General features: G+C 34.6%; 1 protein-coding gene across 1 annotated transcript; it reads left to right on the top strand.

The window, feature by feature from the left end:
- Positions 1 to 953: 953 nt before the first annotated feature.
- LOC148302150 (uncharacterized) lies at positions 954 to 16644 on the top strand. Its single transcript, XM_088271997.1, has 11 exons — positions 954 to 1088; positions 1393 to 1646; positions 2201 to 3572; positions 5137 to 5318; positions 6441 to 6674; positions 8186 to 9496; positions 10300 to 10611; positions 11792 to 12133; positions 13306 to 13490; positions 15362 to 15487; positions 16362 to 16644. The coding sequence occupies exons 1-11, from the start codon at positions 1073 to 1075 to the stop codon at positions 16621 to 16623; spliced, it is 4596 nt and encodes a 1531-aa protein (XP_088128123.1). The 5' UTR covers positions 954 to 1072; the 3' UTR covers positions 16624 to 16644.
- Positions 16645 to 18759: the final 2115 nt, after the last annotated feature.

The raw sequence follows: 18759 nt of genomic DNA, 5'->3' as shown, positions 1-18759 counted from the left end.
TGCCTTACATACTTATTTCAATACTTATTTCAAACTAAGTAATTTGAGCGAGAGTTTCTGAAGAAAAAAATCACTGTAAATTATTTACATGAAACAACACAAAGGTAAACCAAAAAGAACAATCCCACTTACAAGTAAGAATTGGCAATAAAATGCATAATGTTGAAACGTGCCATGACAAGCTGCAATGTATAAGCCACAGCTAAATATATTACTCACTTAGACGTTAGGATATTTTTGAAAAAAGCTACCCTCATGCGAGTATTTTTGCCTACAATTTTAAACTTATAATTAACATGAAATTATAGAAACTTTAAACATAAAGAGCAAATTCCCCCACGAGTAGGTATAGGCTTTAAAACTTCAAAATTTGAAGCCTTCGTAGGGCTATGAGAAGCTGTGTTTCATAAGCCATAGCTGGATTTCAGAGTCGCTTGGACGTTAGACAATTTCTGATTGGCTTTTGAGATGTCCCATTGGATCAGCCATATTTAACCTGCTGCCCGCCAAGCCTTTTATGTGCGGCCCTACATACATTTATTTTGATTTTAAAGTAGATCTAATAATAATAATAAAAATAATAATTTTGGATAATTTGTATGGCGCCATTTTCGTAAAATACTACCTCGACTATTATTATTGCACCGTAACACTATTATATGTTTTCTCAAAAGGGGGGAGTGTGTTATTCTTTTTTATTCATACCAGTATATGTAGTGCTGCGGCCTGCATAACTTTATAAATATATGTATGTGGTCCGAAGAACAAAAATGATTGAGTACCATTGCATTGGATGATATCAGAAGTAAGTACTTACCTTTGTAAAAATCTCGTGTGACATTATTATTATCTAGAAGGCACCCACAACATACCGTCTGTTGTAAATACAAATACAGTAGTAACTCTTATACAAAAAGTCAGAGTATTTTCAGGATAAAGTCCGGTAAGGAATACAAATGTTTCGACATTTTTACTCAAATTAACTCCACATTATAATTGTGTTGGTGAAATGTCATTGGCTCAATATTTCTATGGACAAAAACAAATTCACGCGTGTTTTTGAAGTTTCAAAATGTCACTTGGCGCAGGTATATTTTAATTATTAAAATAATGATTTATTCTTTAAACGGAAAATAATCATTCGAACAATGTATCTGTATTTGATTTATTATTCCAATTATCTATTTACCAGTTCGCTGTCATTCACGCGAACAAACATAAACCAACATGTGTAATTATAACATAACCTCTTTCTAGGTTAATAATTGTTGTGAAAAGATTATGTAGAACCATTTTCTTAAAATTATAATTCAGAATGTTTTAATTCGAATAAATTATAAATGTGAGATAGAGATTAACCGTAAAAACCTGTTTTAAAAATTTATGTTGCAGAATTAAAGCGCCGGTTGGATATCACCGATGAACCATTAACAAAACGCCTCCGTTTAGCTGAAGATGTTTTATCTTCGCCATATTTTCCCGCCTTAAACCGGGAAGAAGTAATTTTGGATTGGATATGTTCCCGATTGGACACGATTGAGGATGACAAAGAACGACTCGATTGCCTGTCGTCTTTGAAAACATGTTTACGAATCCCGATTAATTACAAAAACTTTACGACGTCATTTAAAACGAAGCTCTTGCAGGTAATATTTTACAGTAAAAAAATCATAGATTCTGAATGAGAGAGGAAAGAATGGTAAAACAAATTTATGAGGCAAATGTAATTAGAAAAAAAATTAAAGGAAGACCGAGGAAAACTTGGCATGATCAGGTATGAGACTGTACGTGTGAGTTCACTAAAGTTATCTTTAGTTCGATTTAGAAAGCTTTTTATTTAGCAGAGACCGTTTTATTTCGATATAAGCTAGATCCTGACTGGATTATTTTACATACTGGGAAATGCCTAGAATGATGATTTAAAAAAATGTTTATATGTGATTTGGCCAGATAATTTTATTCACAACATTTTTGAGTGTTCAAATATTTGTCCACAAATCACAGTCAGAAGCCCTGCGAATATCAAGACTTCCATATTATTCTTCATCTTATATATTTGACATCGAAAATTTGAAAGAAATATGAACCAAGAAAAATCAATGAATACTATCCGAATCAGGCAACTGTCACCCATTAGATGTGCCTCTAGTAATGACTTGTCAGATGAATTTTCAACAAAATGACTGTGTTTTTATTTCAGGTTCTAACTAAGCTAGTTTCATCTCAACAAACAAACAAAGATGACTCGAATAATGAAGAAAACATCCTGATATTGGAGAGTTGTACGAGCGTCATTGAAAACCAAACAATCAGCTCTCATTTCCAGCACTTTGTCAATGAATATTTCACATTCCTCAATCTTGTGCTTCAAAACATCTTGCAGAATTGCAAGGAGGTAGACGAAAGCAATATCCACAATGACGTGTTCGACTCTCTGGCTAGACAGGTCCTTACCGATTTGTCTAATTTCACAAAGAATTTCGGCAAGAAAGCCGTTTTGGTGGATTCGTTCGTAGACAGCGGGATTTTCCGCACCGTTTTAGAGTATACGCATCTCGCGAAATTCTCCTACAAAGCGCTTAATCTTTGCCAGTCGATTCTTTTCCCCGCATCATCGCTACAAATATACAGAAGTTACCTGGCTGTATTAATAAAGGGTTCGAGTCTAACCGCTTTGATTGACGAAAAGGGCGAAGCCTTGAGAACAATTGTCAAAGTTGTCGATATCTTGTTGAAGTTTTCAAGCAAAAATAGCGCAGATGCGAAAGATTATTTGTCATACTTCATCAAGCTTTTTATCTACTGTTCAAAAACAGATGAGACTCTGATATTTTTGTTCAACATTGTCCTCAATCGTTGCCTCGGTATTCAACAAAACTATATTAAAATTCCCGGAAATATACCTAAAATCGATTTAGATGCCCAAACAGTTAAAGATTTATATCTTCAAAATGTTCAATATCTCGCTACATACAATGTCAACTTGAATATTACATATTCCGACGGCGGTGATATGTCGAAATCTAAATCCAAGCTTAATTTTATAATGTTTTTACAACAAACTACTTTGAATATACTGTTAAGTGATACATTTTTGGATCAGAGCACGCTAATGATAATTCAATCGATTATTGAGTTAGACCCAGCAATATTAGAACCAAATTTATCGACAATTTTACCCGTCATAATGACGCAAAAGAAAAATAAAAACAAGACCAGCTTTTTGTATGATTCTGTTATGCAAAAGATCATCAGGATTCAGTTTCAATTGACGAGAGGTCCGGCATTTCTGCCAAAACTGTTGCCGGCTTTGCAGATGAAATTAGAAAGTTTAGATGGAGAACAAAGCAAATTGATCGGCAAGAAAAGAAAGTTGGTTGAAGAAGCTGGCGACACTTCAAAGTTGGACAAGAAAGTTTTAAGCTGCAAAGATGTGTTTCCCGACAATGTCTGCAACAGTTTCGGAAAACTTGGTTCGGAATTGATGTCGCGGCAAAATATAGATTTATTTAATATGCTAAAAGACCAATTGGTTTCGTATTGTATTTCCAAATTAGAAGGCAACGAAATTGGTGAGTTATTCCCGTTCCTTATCCACTATCTTCAAGTCTTGAAATCAATTTTTTATGAAGACCCTCTTCCTGAAAAACATGATGGCAACAATTGTTGTTTTTATTTATTGACTTGGCGTTTAATTTGTAGAACTCCATTTTAATTTATGTATTAATTTTAAATCAAACACAGATTTTTTTGAGTCTACCAAGTTGTATTTTATTAACAAAAAACACATAAAAAATTATATTGTGACAATTGTTTCGCCTTGTTAGGGCATTATCAAACCGTGACCGTAGTCCATTTGATCTTCACATTCGTTTGTTAATAAAATACAACTTAGTAGACTCAAAAAATCTGTGTTTGATTTAAAATTAATACATAAATTGTTGTTTTATTTAAAAAAAATTATGTTGCGATATTTTCTCAGGAAAGCGTTGATATGTCGCAGTGAGGTATATTGAAGAGAGAATTGAAAAAACAATTTTTATTAAAGCTTGAAATTCATAATTAATTTGAAAACCATGATTCCTTTTCTGGGGCAATTTTGAAAAGTTTTCAGTGTTAGATGCAAACGAATTGTATTGTTTTTTTTGGGATAATTACAAGAAACTTTTAACTTTTTGTTTTTGCTGACAATGCAGTGGATAGCGGAGAAGACCTACAGGTGCTGGTGACAAAAATGGATAATGTGTGCAAGGAAAATGATATGCCAACGAATGTGTAGCAAATCCAAAGTCAGGATTTTTTAAAGAGATGAATGTAGATCTGTGTGTAAAATATTGATAAATGAGGAAATTATAGAACAGATAGATAATAGATTTATATTATCCACTGACACTTCGTGATGGAATTGCATTTTTAATTTATCATTAGATTAAAACCAATATTTTTAGCTTTTCCACTTTTTTATTTGACCAGCGACCGGGTTTCGTCGTTACCGACATCATCAGACTGGTGAGAGGCTATACATTTTCTCATAAAATTATATCGAATCATGGTTATCAACTCCTGCCTTCTTTTATATATAACATAACAATTTGGATAGCCTCTCACCAGTCTGATGATGTTGGTAACGACGAAACCCGGTCGCTGGTCAAATAAAAAAGTGGAAAAGCTAAAAATATTGGTTTTAATCTAATAATAAATTACAGATAGATAATTTTGTAAATAAATAACTGGTCGAATTATAAGCTTAATATAAAAATGAAAACGGATATGTGAATATAATCCAGGATTTGGACCTCAAATACAAAATAATTTCTGCTTAATAAAAAGCTTCTCTCATCTCACCGTAGATGTCTCCAGTGAAGTTCCAGTTAATTCAAACAGTTTGTTTCGAAATTAATCAATATAATCACAAGTTCCAATAATTTGAGTAGTGTGGTTGTCAATCATGGGTAGAATTTGTGAATGTTACTCTTAAATCAGCCTATGACGGTCATAAGCCCTGCAAATATCCAGACTTCCATATTCTTCTTCATCTATGTTGAGATGTTTAAAAAAAAAAGATAATTTCGTATATTTGGGAAGAGTATTTTCTAAAACTCCGTTTCTTTACGATTTTTTTATTTTTAATTCTAGCACCATCGACTGTACTCCTAACTGAACTCATTTGTTCCTGTATTTGCTCACTTTTGGAACACAGTAAGATGGCTGATCAAGGAATCCCTCAAAATGTCGTTAAGAAGTTTAGCGAGGCATTTGAGACCTTTGGTACAGATATTCTCGCAAAATTTGGAATGTCCATTGCGAATTTTCCCGCAGTGAGTTATATTTTATTTTATTTTTTCATTATTAATCAAGGGTAGAGGAAGCAGTAGGTAGCAAAAGGATAATAGCAGGAATACTTAGGATAGCCAGGATTACATAGCCGTGCTCATAAAAACTCATATATTTTTTGTTTATTTTGTAATTTAAATTTTACTTGGTAATAACCACTGTTTCTTAAAATCTATTTTGAAACGTATTTTAATGCATTCTGCATCATTTTTAAACACCGTATGTGAAGCTTAGTCTAAATTTTGGAGGGATGAAGTGGGGGGGGGGCATGAGCTGTTTTTTATTTTGGTTTTTTTTTTGTTATCAGTGGGAACATGGACAATATTATAATATATCTCGAGTAGTAAAATATTAATGACATAATTAAAAATTACTTTGTTTTAAAATCGCTATAAATATTTTATTATAACTTAATTATAATGTCTACCGGTTTCGAAGCTAATTGCTTCTTTATCAAGAATGATTAATACTCTTGATAAAGAAGCATTTAGCTTCGAAACCAGTAGACATTATAATTAAGTTATAAAAATGTATTCACAGTGTTTTTAAAACGATGTTACATTTTAGTTATAAAATGGAAAATCACAAAGTTACTGCTTCAGATATAAATTATATTTTAACGACATTTTAAAACATGGTTTGTTCAGTTGGTAAAACATGTAACTAGCCAATAAATGGTTTAATTGTGGTGTTTCATCACTAGATGGCATTGGTAGTCCGATTTCCGAAATATTGGAGGAAAAAAAAAAAACCTGGGGCCATACACTATCTGACAAGGTATCCTATGGCCCCACAGTTGAGGTTAGAAACAGATTTAAGTATAAGATATTAAATATTAACAGACAGATTTTTAGAAATAGTGGTATTTATCAAGTAAACTTTAAATTAAAAATGGTTAGATATTACATACCAGAAAGTGACTGCCGAATCAATTTATGAAATTAATGAAATTCCACTCTCTATCCAATTCCAATCTCCTTTTCCCCAATGCAATTACAGTGAAGCGTTTTTTAGGTTGTATTTTACGAAAATGGCGCTACTTAAATTATCCAAATTTATTATTAGTATTATTGAAGCTAGATTTTGATACTTGTTTTCTGTTACAGGAAGTCCAAATCTTGCACTCGTTTCTCAGAATTTGCCATAGTTATGGGCAACTCAAACTGCTAATGTGTCGTTATCAGCCTCACTACAACAAGTGTCTATCTCCCGGCGGTGTCGAAAAGGGCGCTAACGTCGGTGATCTCTCCCTGCTGCATCCGTACCTGGGTCACTCGGAGTGGAAAAGCATATTCAAACTGGTCAATAAATCAAACGATGCAGCTTGCACAGAAGCCATGGTTTGTATATTTGTCTCCAAGTCAATAAAATTCTAATTTGCAGACACTATGTGTAAAGTAGACTACGGCTGTCCAAACTTAAAATATAGTAAGGGACATTTTTTTTGTATGTAGTATATTTTTTTTTGCATTTTTGGACTAAGTAGAATCTACTTAGTCCAAAAATGAGAAAAAAACGTACTACAAAAAAATGAGTTTGGACAGCCGACTAGAAAGTGGTAAATTAGACTTTTGATTGAATAGAATTGTTTTCCGCCTCTATAGTGTGGTGGTTACTGCTTTTGGCTACCATGCTGCAAGACCTGGGTTTAATTCCCAGGAGGGTAAAAATAAATATGCATACATTGTGTCAGGTTGTGGTCCCGTGGTTATTGTCGCGGCCTCTCGAGTCAGAGTTTCTGGGTTCAAACTCACTCTATCAAAATTTGATACCTATTTTTAATAATGAGCAGCATAGGCTCACAGAAATAGTGTAAAATTTAAGTAATTGTGTAAATAATAAAAATATTTAAAAAAAAATTATATCTTTTTTTTTTACTCTAATATTTATTTAAATGTATGGTAGTGAAGCATGGAGTCAGCAAAAGAAGGGTGAAAGTAGACCGAATGCGATCTCTCAGTGCGGCGAAACCATGTATGATAGATGTTCCAATTGTGAAATAAGGAAAGAATGCAAGGCTGAGATAAGCATTGTGTGTTGAGATGGTTTAGGTATATAATGTATGTACTCAAATAGCATTGTAAATAAAATTGGGTAGTAAATAGGTTTTCATTTTATTTATGTATTAATTTTAAATCAAACACAGATTTTTTGAGTCTACTAAGTTGTATTTTATTAACAAAAACACATAAAAAATTATATTGTGACAATTGTTTCGCCTTGTTAGGGGCATTATCGAACGAATTACATTCGTTTGATAATGTCCTAACAAGGCAAAATAATTGTCAAAGCATAATTTTTTATGTGTTTTTGTTAATAAAATACAACTTAGTAGACTCAAAAAATCTGTGTTTGATTTAAAATTAATACATAAATTAAAATGGAGTTCTACAAATCAAACGCCAAATCAATAAATAAATATTTCATTATATTAATTTTATAAGAAATAATAAGAAAGATATAAGATATAAGAAAGGAATGTAAGGCTGAACGAGGAATAATTGAAAAGATTAGAAAGAGCTCTTTGCGGTGGTATGGACATGTGGAGCGAATGGATAGCGAGAGAATGACTAAGAAAATATATGTGGCGAATGTGAGAGGGAAAACAGAACGTGGACGACCGAAAAAGACTTGGCACGATCAGATCAATCAGAACCTAAAATCTGGCGGTGTCAAAAGTCTGCATAATCGGAGGGCATGTATGACTAGATGTATGGATGTGAAGGAGGCGAGGAGTGTATGTCAGGACAGAAGAGTGTGGCGTTCCATCCTCTCTGCCTACCCCTGCGGGGAAACGGCGTGATGGTAGTAGTAGAAGTAGTTAATTTTCTTAATTAACTTATTTTTTCAGAATCATCTCATCCTTCAAAAAATAATAGCGTTGGATGTTCACTCGCCCGCGTCATCGGAAATTAAGGATATCAGAAAATATTCCTTTGACAATCTGGAGCAAATGTGGCAAACAATATCTATCAGTGATTTCCATTGCAACTCTGTGTTTTTAAATTTGACAAATTCCGAAACAAAAATGGCCGCAAACAAAATTGTCGCAATGATTCTCAGTAACGAGCATGAAAACAAGGATGATGGATCTTTGTATGAAATTTTAAAGAAAGAAAGTATCGCAAATAACAAGAGTTTATTGTCTATGATTTTAACGGAATGTGTTAAAAATCTGTGGTTATTTTTGGATAAAGAAAAATCTATGAAAGATTACAAATCAATTTTCTCGGCTTCGGAAGATGATGGTTTTGAAGTCAAGGCTTTTTTGACTGATAGGATCGGAGATGTCAATGAATACATGATCGCTATAAGCAAATCAAAATTTTTCAAAAAGTCCGCATCGTTAGAAAAAATTATACAGATTGTAGATCTCATGAATGCGATTCCTATTGAATATCTAAAGGAAACCCATCAATTGTCCGCATTATTTTCATTATTCGCAATCAAAATTTCAATTGAAAAAAGCACATCTGAAGATTTGCAAGTAATATACGACGATATCGATTCTAAGTGCGATTTGATAATTTCAAAAATATTTGAAATGTCGTACAAATCGCCTAACATTCTAGATATATTTTTGCCAAATTTCGTGTTTGAAAAAGGGTTTTTAGACTTGACTGCTACAAGCGACGGCAAAAACATGTTTGCCTATACAGTTCTGAGTAAAATTTTCGAAAGATTGATCACTAAGGACTGCGTTAAAGAGTTTAAGAAGATTGTCAAATATCTCAAAGAGCGCATTCATTTAAACAAAGAGAACGGGATTCAAAATGGTGGTTTCCAAATCGCTGCCGTTTTATATATTACTTTAACAAATTATAAGAAAACTAATTTGCCGTCGGAAGTCAAGACCGTATTAATGAAGAGTTTAAATGATTTAAAAGACGTTGTATCTGACATTTTCGAAACAGTGAAATGGAAACATTTTTCAGATAATAATAAAGATCAGACAAAATTAGACTTAGTTAAGAGTTTGGGAAGTGAGGATCAATTGCGTGAATTGGATTCGGCTATTGGGGAAGGTTTAAAATTAGCCTTGCTCAATGTTATCGAAGCTTTTGCAGCTGTGCTCCGTGAAAAGTGCAAATCTAGTAATGAAGATGATGCCAAAAAGTTGAAAAATCTTACTAAAGGTCTCACATTGTTTTCCAATGTGTCGGTAAGTCAATATTATTAATATTAATTTAATTATTTCAATTATCGAGTCACCTTGTGGTATCTATCCATTTTAAATTCTAATTTTACTTGTTAAATACCACTATTTATTAAAATCTATTGTGACACGTGTTTTGATGCTTTTCGCATAATTCTCAAACACCGTATGTGAAGCTAAAACTAAATTTTAGAATTGTGTCCTTGGGCTGTTGAAGGATGAAGGGTAGGAGCTGTTTCACATTCTTTTTATATCAGTGGGAACATGGATAATAGGGGAGAGGCTTTAGTCATTGCCATATTGTTAATTATGAGTTTATTATTATGTATTTATATTTTTATGAATTTCTATTGTTTCAAAATGTTGCAGTTTATGACTTCTCTTATGAATAATTTCTAGGATTTTTATGTTATTTTGCTTTTAAATGGTCAGTCTTCTTCTTCTTTAGCCTTCTGTCCTCTGTTCCTTCTGTTGATATATGCTTCTTCTGCATCCTTCCATTTTTTTGGTTAATTTCGTAATATTTGGATAAAACTCAGCATTTCTGAAAAACATTTGGTCACCCTCAAAATGTCGTGAACTCATATTTGTACTGAATGTACCTACATTAAGTTAACTTTTTTTAGTTTTTTTTTATTATTTTTATTTGTTGCAGTTGGCAACACTTTCAGATCCCCATGCAAATTTTCTCCATACCTACCTACATTCAATCAAAGTTTTTTTATGTTGCAGTTGGCAGCACTTTTAAATCCCTCGCAAATTTTCTCCATGCCTGCCTACATTCAAACAATGTTTTTTTTATGTTGCAGTTGGCAGTACTTTTGGATCCTCAGGCAAGTTTTCACCACGCCAGGGGCGCCACCCTCTTCATAAACACAGTTCTCAAACATCAAAAGCAGTTTGAAATGAGCCCTGTGATGGCCGATCAGACCAATTTCTTTACACGAGTGTGGAACGCGAGCACGTTTTTCTTGCAGAGCTGTTTGATCAAAACCGGGGCTAGTTGGACAAATATTTTGAGTTTAAATACTGAAAACATAAATCTGGTATTTGAAGTGTGCGATAAGCAGTTCTTTAGCCAATTTCTCACAAAGCAGCTACTAAATTTTAGCAATCTAACAGTAAGTTTGACTTTTTTTTCAAATTGTCATAAAAACTTTATTTTTCATGTGGTAATTGGCTGGTATGTATTACGAGATGCATGAATGGTGAAGAAGCGAATTAAAGAATATTTACATTAAAACATTTTACACTAACTAACTAACCATCACGCCGCTTTCCTGAAGGGGTAGGCAGAAAGAATCGAACTCTTTTGAAGGATATTTAAGATATTAAAAATTGGATAAACTGATATGCGTCTTCGTTTGTAGAATCCGAATAAGTGATAATCTAAAAAATCATAATTTTTTATTTGAGATGATACAGTTTTTATCTAGGTGTGCGATATGTGAGTTATCTTTTTTTTTGTTTTACATGGATAAAAATCTAGTAAGAGCTAAGATTATTTCTCGGAATATTAAATGCGTGTTATTTTTATTTTTATTATTATACTAAAAAGCGATTCATATGAATGTAATACCGTAAAAGGTAAATCTAAATAAAGTAAAGATAAATCTTATCACAGATGGAATAAGGATAAACTGTAATAAGTATTTTTAAATAAATGTATAGGCGAGCGATTGTGATCTCAATGCATCTTTGTATCAGATTCGTATTTGCAAATGTGATTTCGTTTACTTAGGGTAAACGGGAGAGTTATTGGCACTCCCCCCTTCCTAGCTATTGGCACCACTCACCACCAGTTATTGGCTCTACTCATTATAAAATACATATATGTACCTGAAAGCGGCTAGGTTAGGAGTCAAAATAATCGGCGGGTATGTATGGAGATAAGAAGCATGAATGAAGAAGAGGTGAACAATTTTTGCAAAGACTGAGTGGTGTGGCGTTCCGTTCCCTCTGCCTACCCCTGCAGAGAAGAATGAGAAATATTTGTGTTTTTGTTATTTACAAAAATACAATTTCATACTATTTTTGTGAGTCTAAGCGGCTCATTATTAGAAATAAGTATCAAATTGTGGTGGATTAAGTGGATTGGAACCCAGAACTAGCCACAGAACCACAACCCGACACATTTTGTTAGTTATTAGTTTTAAGAATTATAAATATCAAAATATATACATAGTCATGTCAAAAAATAACAAAAATAACTCCTATAATTGGAAATAATCCAGATTTGTAAACAAGTAATTGGACACACTCTAAATGTTGTAATTATATATATATTTCTTCATTTTACAGTCTGAAGATGCCAGCAAAGGTCAATGCTCAGAAACTCGACCAATACACGTGACGAAAACGATATGGTCCTGTTTTCTCAATTCCAACTTCAATCCGGGTAGAAAGAATGACATTCGCACCAACTCGGTCAGGACGATGTGCAGCACGTTTTACTTCTGGCTGCGGAAGACCACTTCCTCGCAGCCGGGAGAAGTCGCCCGACTGGCGGAGAACGGGATGGAACACGACGAAGAGACTTCCGCCGAGGAGTCGAGTAAAGGAGCCAGAATGGTCTCCAAGAAGAATCTGGAAGTCATGTCGGCGTATTTTGAAATCATGACCGAATTTGTAGCAACTAAAAAAGTAAACAAATGAATTGTACTTTTTATTAGATTAAATAAGCGTTTTGTCCGCCTCCGTAGTGTAATGGTCAGCACGCTTGGCTACCGTTCTGGAGGTCCCGGGTTCGGTCCCGGGGTCAAATAAATATAAGTGATTTTTTCACTGTAATGTTTATAAAATATTACCCTGGACTGGTACCTGAAGCGGAAGGCTAATCACCTTTCCTTCATGTGTAAACGATCAAGATAACACTACGTTTATATAAAGCAGTGCCCTATGCACCATTGGGGTGCGGATAAGGGACTTGCCGAACGCTTATTTAATAATTATTATTATTAAATAAGCGTTCGGCAAGTTTTTGAGAGACTGGGTAAAAGAGTGTGAGAAAGGGGAGTGAGTTCATGCAAAGTTAACTGTATCTAAGGAACGGGTTCTTGCAAACTAATGTGTATGTGAGGAGTGAGTTCTTGCAAAGTTAACTGTATCTGAGATTTGAGTTGTTGCATACTTGACTGTATCTAAAAAGCGAGTTCTTGTAAAGTTAACTGTATCTGAGGAGTGAGTTCTTGCAAAGTTAACTGTATCTAAGGAGCGGGTTCTTGCAAACTAAAGTGTATGTGAGAAGTGAGTTCTTGCAAAGGTAACTGCATCTGAGGTTTGAGTTCTTGCAAATTTAACTGTATCGAAATTTAACTGTAGCAAGTTCTTGTAAAGTAAACTTTATCTGAGGAGTGAGTTCTTGCAAGGTTAACTATAACTGAGAAGTGAGTTCTTCCATACTAAACTGCATCTAAGCAGTAAGATCTTGCAAACTGAACTGGGTCTGAGAGTGAATTCTCACAAATTAAACTATAATTAGTAATGACTTTTTTTAAAGCTATATTTTTGTTTTTTTACGTTTTTTTCGCCTAAAAAGTTTTTTTTTCATTCTTATTTGCAGTTTCAGCCAGACAGTGCTGCCCTCTTTAAATGAGCTAACCCAAGCTTATATTTTTTTGTTTTGAATATTGAAAGCATTAACTTTGTGGATCATATTGATATATTATTTTGAGAAATAAAAAGACTTTGTTTTTTATCCACTCACATTTTTATTAACAACCAACTAGTTTCGGCAACAACCTGTTGCCCTCTTCAGGGTTTACATATTTTTATTTTTTCATCATATAATGTTTTCAACCGTGACTTTTTTCCAGATGACTTTATCCAGTTCTCAGATAGACATCATCATTCAACTGCCGGTGATCGCCACCTTTGACGCGGAGACGTGTCAGGCGTACGGAGATGCGGCAGCACTGAGAACTTTTTCCACCACGTTCGAGAAATGCTTGGCTCTGATCAACGCCCTCCTTATACATCGATCAGAATTTCTACAAGACAGGTGACATTTTTTTGTAATTTATTTGGGTACTCTATAAATATTTCTGCTTCCGTGGTGTAATGGTTAGCATGTTTTGCTACCGTGCTGGAGGTCCCGGGTTCGATTCCCAGGTGGGGGTTAAAATAAGTATTAGTAATATTTCATAATTAAAATATTACTTTGTTTTAAAATCACTATAAATATTTTATTATAACTCAATTATAATGTCTTCCGGTTAGCTTCGAAACTGGTAGACATTATAATTAAGTTGTAATAAAATATTTATAGTGATTTTAAAACAAAGTTACATTTTAATTATGAAATGGAACATCACGAAGTTAGTGCCTCAAATATAAATTATAGTGATTTTTCACTCTAATATTTATTTAATATTACCCTGGACTGGTCCCTGAAGCGCGGGAGTGATCACTTTGCCTTCATGTAAGTAAGGATCAAGATAACCCTACGTCAATATGATGCGGTGTCCTTTGCACCGTTGGGTGTGGATAGAGGTTAGAAGAGAAAGAAGATAAATATAAACTCAGTTTATATTTATTAACAGTTTACCTGTAGATGGAAGCATCTGTACATACATAGCTTCTGAAACTAGTCATAACAAAATATAATACCACATTTCGGAAGGGTGTTTTTTACGCCTGCGGACTGCTGACGACGGGATTTGATAATTACGTACATATATGTAGTTAAGAACTCAACAAAGAGATTGGTATGTATATTATGTAATATTCATAAAAAATTTTAAATATATAATTTCTTCTTTTCTGCCTTCGAAATGAGGCCGGCGCCGAAGGTAAAAATACCCTTCCCATCCTTAAGCATCAACCTACCTAATGGGTAGAAATAACTTTCCCGTCCGAAGTGTGTTAACAACAATATCTTGACAACAAAGTCACGATTCTGACTTAAACAATTTCTTACTAATCATCACGTCGCTAAGATAGTTGGGCAATAGTTCTACTAGGAACTTTTCTACCAAAAAAAAACATTGGATGTAAAAACTGAATCACAGATATTGGCAAATAAGTTTAATATCTCAAATTGTAAAAAAAACAAGTGTTTCATTTATAATTTTATAAGAAATATCATTAAAAAAAAAGAATAACCCGCAAAGCGTCTGTTTGAATGCTTGTCTGTAGGTAGGATAGTAAGGATAGGGAAAGTAAAAGTAAAAAATACATCACAAACTCCCAGACCAAACTAACTAACTAACCATCATGCTACTTCTCCGCAGGGGTAGGCAGAGAGAATCGAACGCCACACCACTCTGTCTTTGCAAACATTCTTCGCCTCTTCTACATTCATGCATCTCCTCATGCATACCCGACGATTATTACGACTCCTGACCCGGCCGCTTTCAAGTATTTGATATACCTGATTGTGTCGGGTTTTCCTCGGTCTTCCTCTGCTTCTTTTTCCAACTACATTCGTTTAACGAATTTGTTTAACTGTTCTTTCCTCACTCATACTTCCACATGTCCAAACCATCTCAACACACCTTTCTTAATTTTATCGATAATACTTATCTCAGCCTTGCATTCTTTCCTTATATCATCATTCGAACATCTATCAAACATCGTTTTGCCACACTTTCGTCTGAGGGATCGCATTCAGTCTGCTTTCATCCTTCTTTTGTCAACTCCATGCTTCGCTTCCATACATAAGGGTTTGAACCAGAACTCCGTTGTGTACTACCAGATTGGCTTTCCATGATAGATTTTTATTTGCTAAAGCTGAATTCATTTTGCAATTGGCGGGAATCAAACCCGCGACGCCAGTTTCGCAGTCGAGCGTCTACCCAACTACGCCACGGCGCCTGTCTAAATTAAAATTAAAGAAATTTCAGAAGTATTTTTTAACATGATTTTTTTCAGATGGCCGTGTTTCCTCCAGGCCTACAGAAAGCTGATGAAGTGTTTGTGTACAAGGAGCAACTTGGATATGGTTAAGGATCCTGAAGAGATTGAAACTCTGGTGAAGATGGCTCTCGGCTTGGAAAGGTAACTATGCCGTTTATCACATCATGTGATGTGAGATCAATCAATTTATCAAAGTCGACACATTGGTTTTTTCTTACCCACTTGTTTTTTTAATTTTTTATTAGTAACTAACTAACTAACCATCACGCCGCTTCTCCGCAGGGGTAGGCAGAGAGAATATAACGCCACACCACTCTGTATTTGCAAACATTCTTCGCCTCTTCCACGTTCATGCATTTCGTCATACATACCCGCCGATTGTTACGACTCCTAACCTGACCACTTTCAAGTATTTGGCATACCTGATCGTGCCATGTTTTTCTCGGTTCAAGAACAACAACAATTTTCAATTTATTTCAACAACAAAAAAATATATATACATAACAAACAATATTCAAGGCGTATATATTAAAAAAAAGCAAGAAGACTTAGAGGTGTAGAAGAATCCCGCTTCGGAAAACTCCTTCGGACACATGGAACAGATCAATATCCAATGTGATATTGTTCAACATAGCGGTAGCTCTTCCTACAGGCATAACCATCGGCAGGTTGGTCCTGCGTATAGGAATGTGAAACAATCTACGCCGACGCTGTCTTAGGTAACTATCGGGAACATACAGACCAATGTTCCGGATAATTTCAGGATTATCGATCATTATCGAGTTTTCCGAAGTTGGATTCTTCTACACCTTTAGCAATAGTATTCTTGCTTATTTTCTATTTTTGTTAATGTATACGATTTAAATTTAAGTTTGTAATGTGTATATTATCTATAAATAAATAAATTGAAATTGAAATTGAAAGCCCCGTAAATGCTCAGACTTCCATAGTATTTTTATTTATGTTAAGATGTCAAAAAATAACATGAATGTATATGTTTCAAACACAATTTTAGGCTGACCCAGTCAATGGTGAAGAATGAGAAGCACGATCTCTCCCGCATCGCTTCCTACCTGATTGCCGACATCGTGTCCAACTTCCAGCGGGTAGGGGTGACTCCTCGCGTCAAGTTCCACGTCCAGAACTGCGTCTTCTGCCTCCTGCAGCTGCTCGACTCGCACTCTGTCAGCTTCCTGATGAGGAACCTCCCCGCGAGGATGCTCTTCCAGCAGATCTATCAGACTTATAAATCCTATTATAAATATACGGGAAATTAGACAACATGTGTTTTATTTGTTTACTTACTTTACTTACTTATAACCCTTATCCGTACTGAATGATACATAGGGCACTTCACCGAATTGACGGAGTGTTTTCTTGATCATTACTCACATGAAGGCGAGGTGATCACTCTTGAGCTTCTGAACCAGTCCAGGGTAATATTAAATAAATATTACAGTGTAAAAATCACTAATATTTATTTTCACTCCCCTGGGAATCGAACCCGGGACCTCCAGCACGGTAGCTAAACATGCTGACCATTACACCACGAAGGCGGATTTTTAATTTTTCTGTTTGTATTTCTTTACCCTGAACATTTTATTTTTTTTATTTGGCCTCCTCTCGTTTACGGGTGATTTTGCCTCTAACAAACAAAATACATTGAAATAACAATAAATAAAGGATATCTCCCTCTCTGGTTTCAATCCAACGGATTGGTCTGCAGCAACAGATGACATCTCCGTCGCCATTCTCGTCTATTTTCCGAAACCCTCATCAGCTCCTCATACGTCGAGCAGCCCATGTCTTCGTATTAGTTGCTTTATTTTCACGTAATAAGTTACAAAGAAAGAGCAAGTCCCCTTTATACGATATTCACTTGTTATCCAGGAATTCCGCGGCTTGGGAAGGAGTTACCAATAGGACCCCCAAGAGGAGTCTACAGTCAACGAGATTGTGTCATTGGCCAATATCGTGGATAACAACAATATTGAAGAGTTGTTGGGTAATATATCAAAAATAAAACAATGTTTTTTGTTGGATTGAATTATTTACTACATTTATTTATGTATATCTTAATACGTCACGTATTAAGATATACATAAGTAAATGTAGAATTCAATCCAACAAAAAACCTTGTTTTATTTGGAATATATATCTCAACAATTCAATATGGAATTCTACCAACTGTCTGCAGTTACAATAAATAACATTGAAGAGCTTGTGAAAAAGCACAGCCAAGAGCTGACCACTGAAGAGCTTATGGAATTGCATAATGTTTCACAGCAAGAAATTATGGACGAGAGTTTGTTGATGTAGGAGGAGGAAGTAGCCGAGCAACAATCTTCTAGCACTATAAAGGTGGAGACTGACCGGAGCATTTCGTGGTAACGTAACACGTTACGACGCGAGCATTCAGGCAGTCAGTACACTGAGCCGAGGACCTCCATCCATAGTTTCAGATGCTCGGTGATACTCGCCGCAAGCAATGTTACGACGTTATGTTACAACGAAATGCTCCGGTCAGTCTCCACCTTAAGAGAAGTGCCGAAAGTACGGGAAACTGTTGCATCGTACAATTAAGAAGCATCACCCTTAGGTGGCTGAAAGGTCAGAGGATATTGATAGTGCAATTTGTTTTATGGATGTCTCCATCAAATTTCTCCTCTTTGTCCATTATTCCCGCCCAGTGGTGCACAAAGCACTGCATCAGATTGATAATGAAGCATAATGTTTTTATCTAAATTATTAGAAGGCAATGTAATTTATTTTTCACTTTCGTTAAGGTACTATTTTGAACATTTCACTGAAAAACTTTTTCTTATAATGCCTTATCCGCACTTATTGCTCCAAGGAAACTAACTCCATTGTATCAACACAATTTTATATTGATTGTTTATGATTGAAGGCAAGGTTTTGCACTTCAGGTATCTATCCAAGTTGATATTAAATATATATTATAATGCAAACAAATGTCATTACAAAAAGTGGAAAAAATTACGAACCCATCGGGTATTAAATTGAGGAACTCGTACACGCTATCCAAAAATTCTTACCACTAGACCGTTATACAAAATTGAATATCAATGGAGTTTTGTTGTATAATATAATTGCATGACAAATAACTAATTTATTTTATTTCCAGTTATGTTTCGCTAATTCTCTCAAAACGAACAAAAGAGAGTAAAATTCAAATTAATTTCATCATAATGTTAAAAAATTAAAAGAGATTAGATTTTTTGGGGGTACCTACATTTTAATTTAAAACTCCCCCTTCTTTCCGCCGTGACGTTGGCAACTTCCGTCAGACCATATTTGGGCATTTACAAATTCGAGCCATCCGATTGGTCGAACCCGCTATCACAAACGTGACTCATATGGAATATATTGATAAAAAAATATTATTTAAACAT

This window comes from Brachycentrus maculatus, unplaced genomic scaffold (genome assembly GCF_059751285.1).
Source record: "Brachycentrus maculatus isolate JH-2025_06_01 unplaced genomic scaffold, ASM5975128v1 h1tg000475l, whole genome shotgun sequence".
NCBI lineage: Eukaryota > Metazoa > Arthropoda > Insecta > Trichoptera > Brachycentridae > Brachycentrus > Brachycentrus maculatus.
This window is presented reverse-complemented; position numbering and strand designations above follow the sequence as displayed.

Coding starts and splice junctions, on each gene's coding strand:
- LOC148302150 (XM_088271997.1), top strand. Junction 10,612..11,791: donor TAAATTTTAGCAATCTAACA/GTAAGTTTGACT, acceptor TTCATTTTACAG/TCTGAAGATGCCAGCAAAGG. Junction 12,134..13,305: donor AATTTGTAGCAACTAAAAAA/GTAAACAAATGA, acceptor ACTTTTTTCCAG/ATGACTTTATCCAGTTCTCA.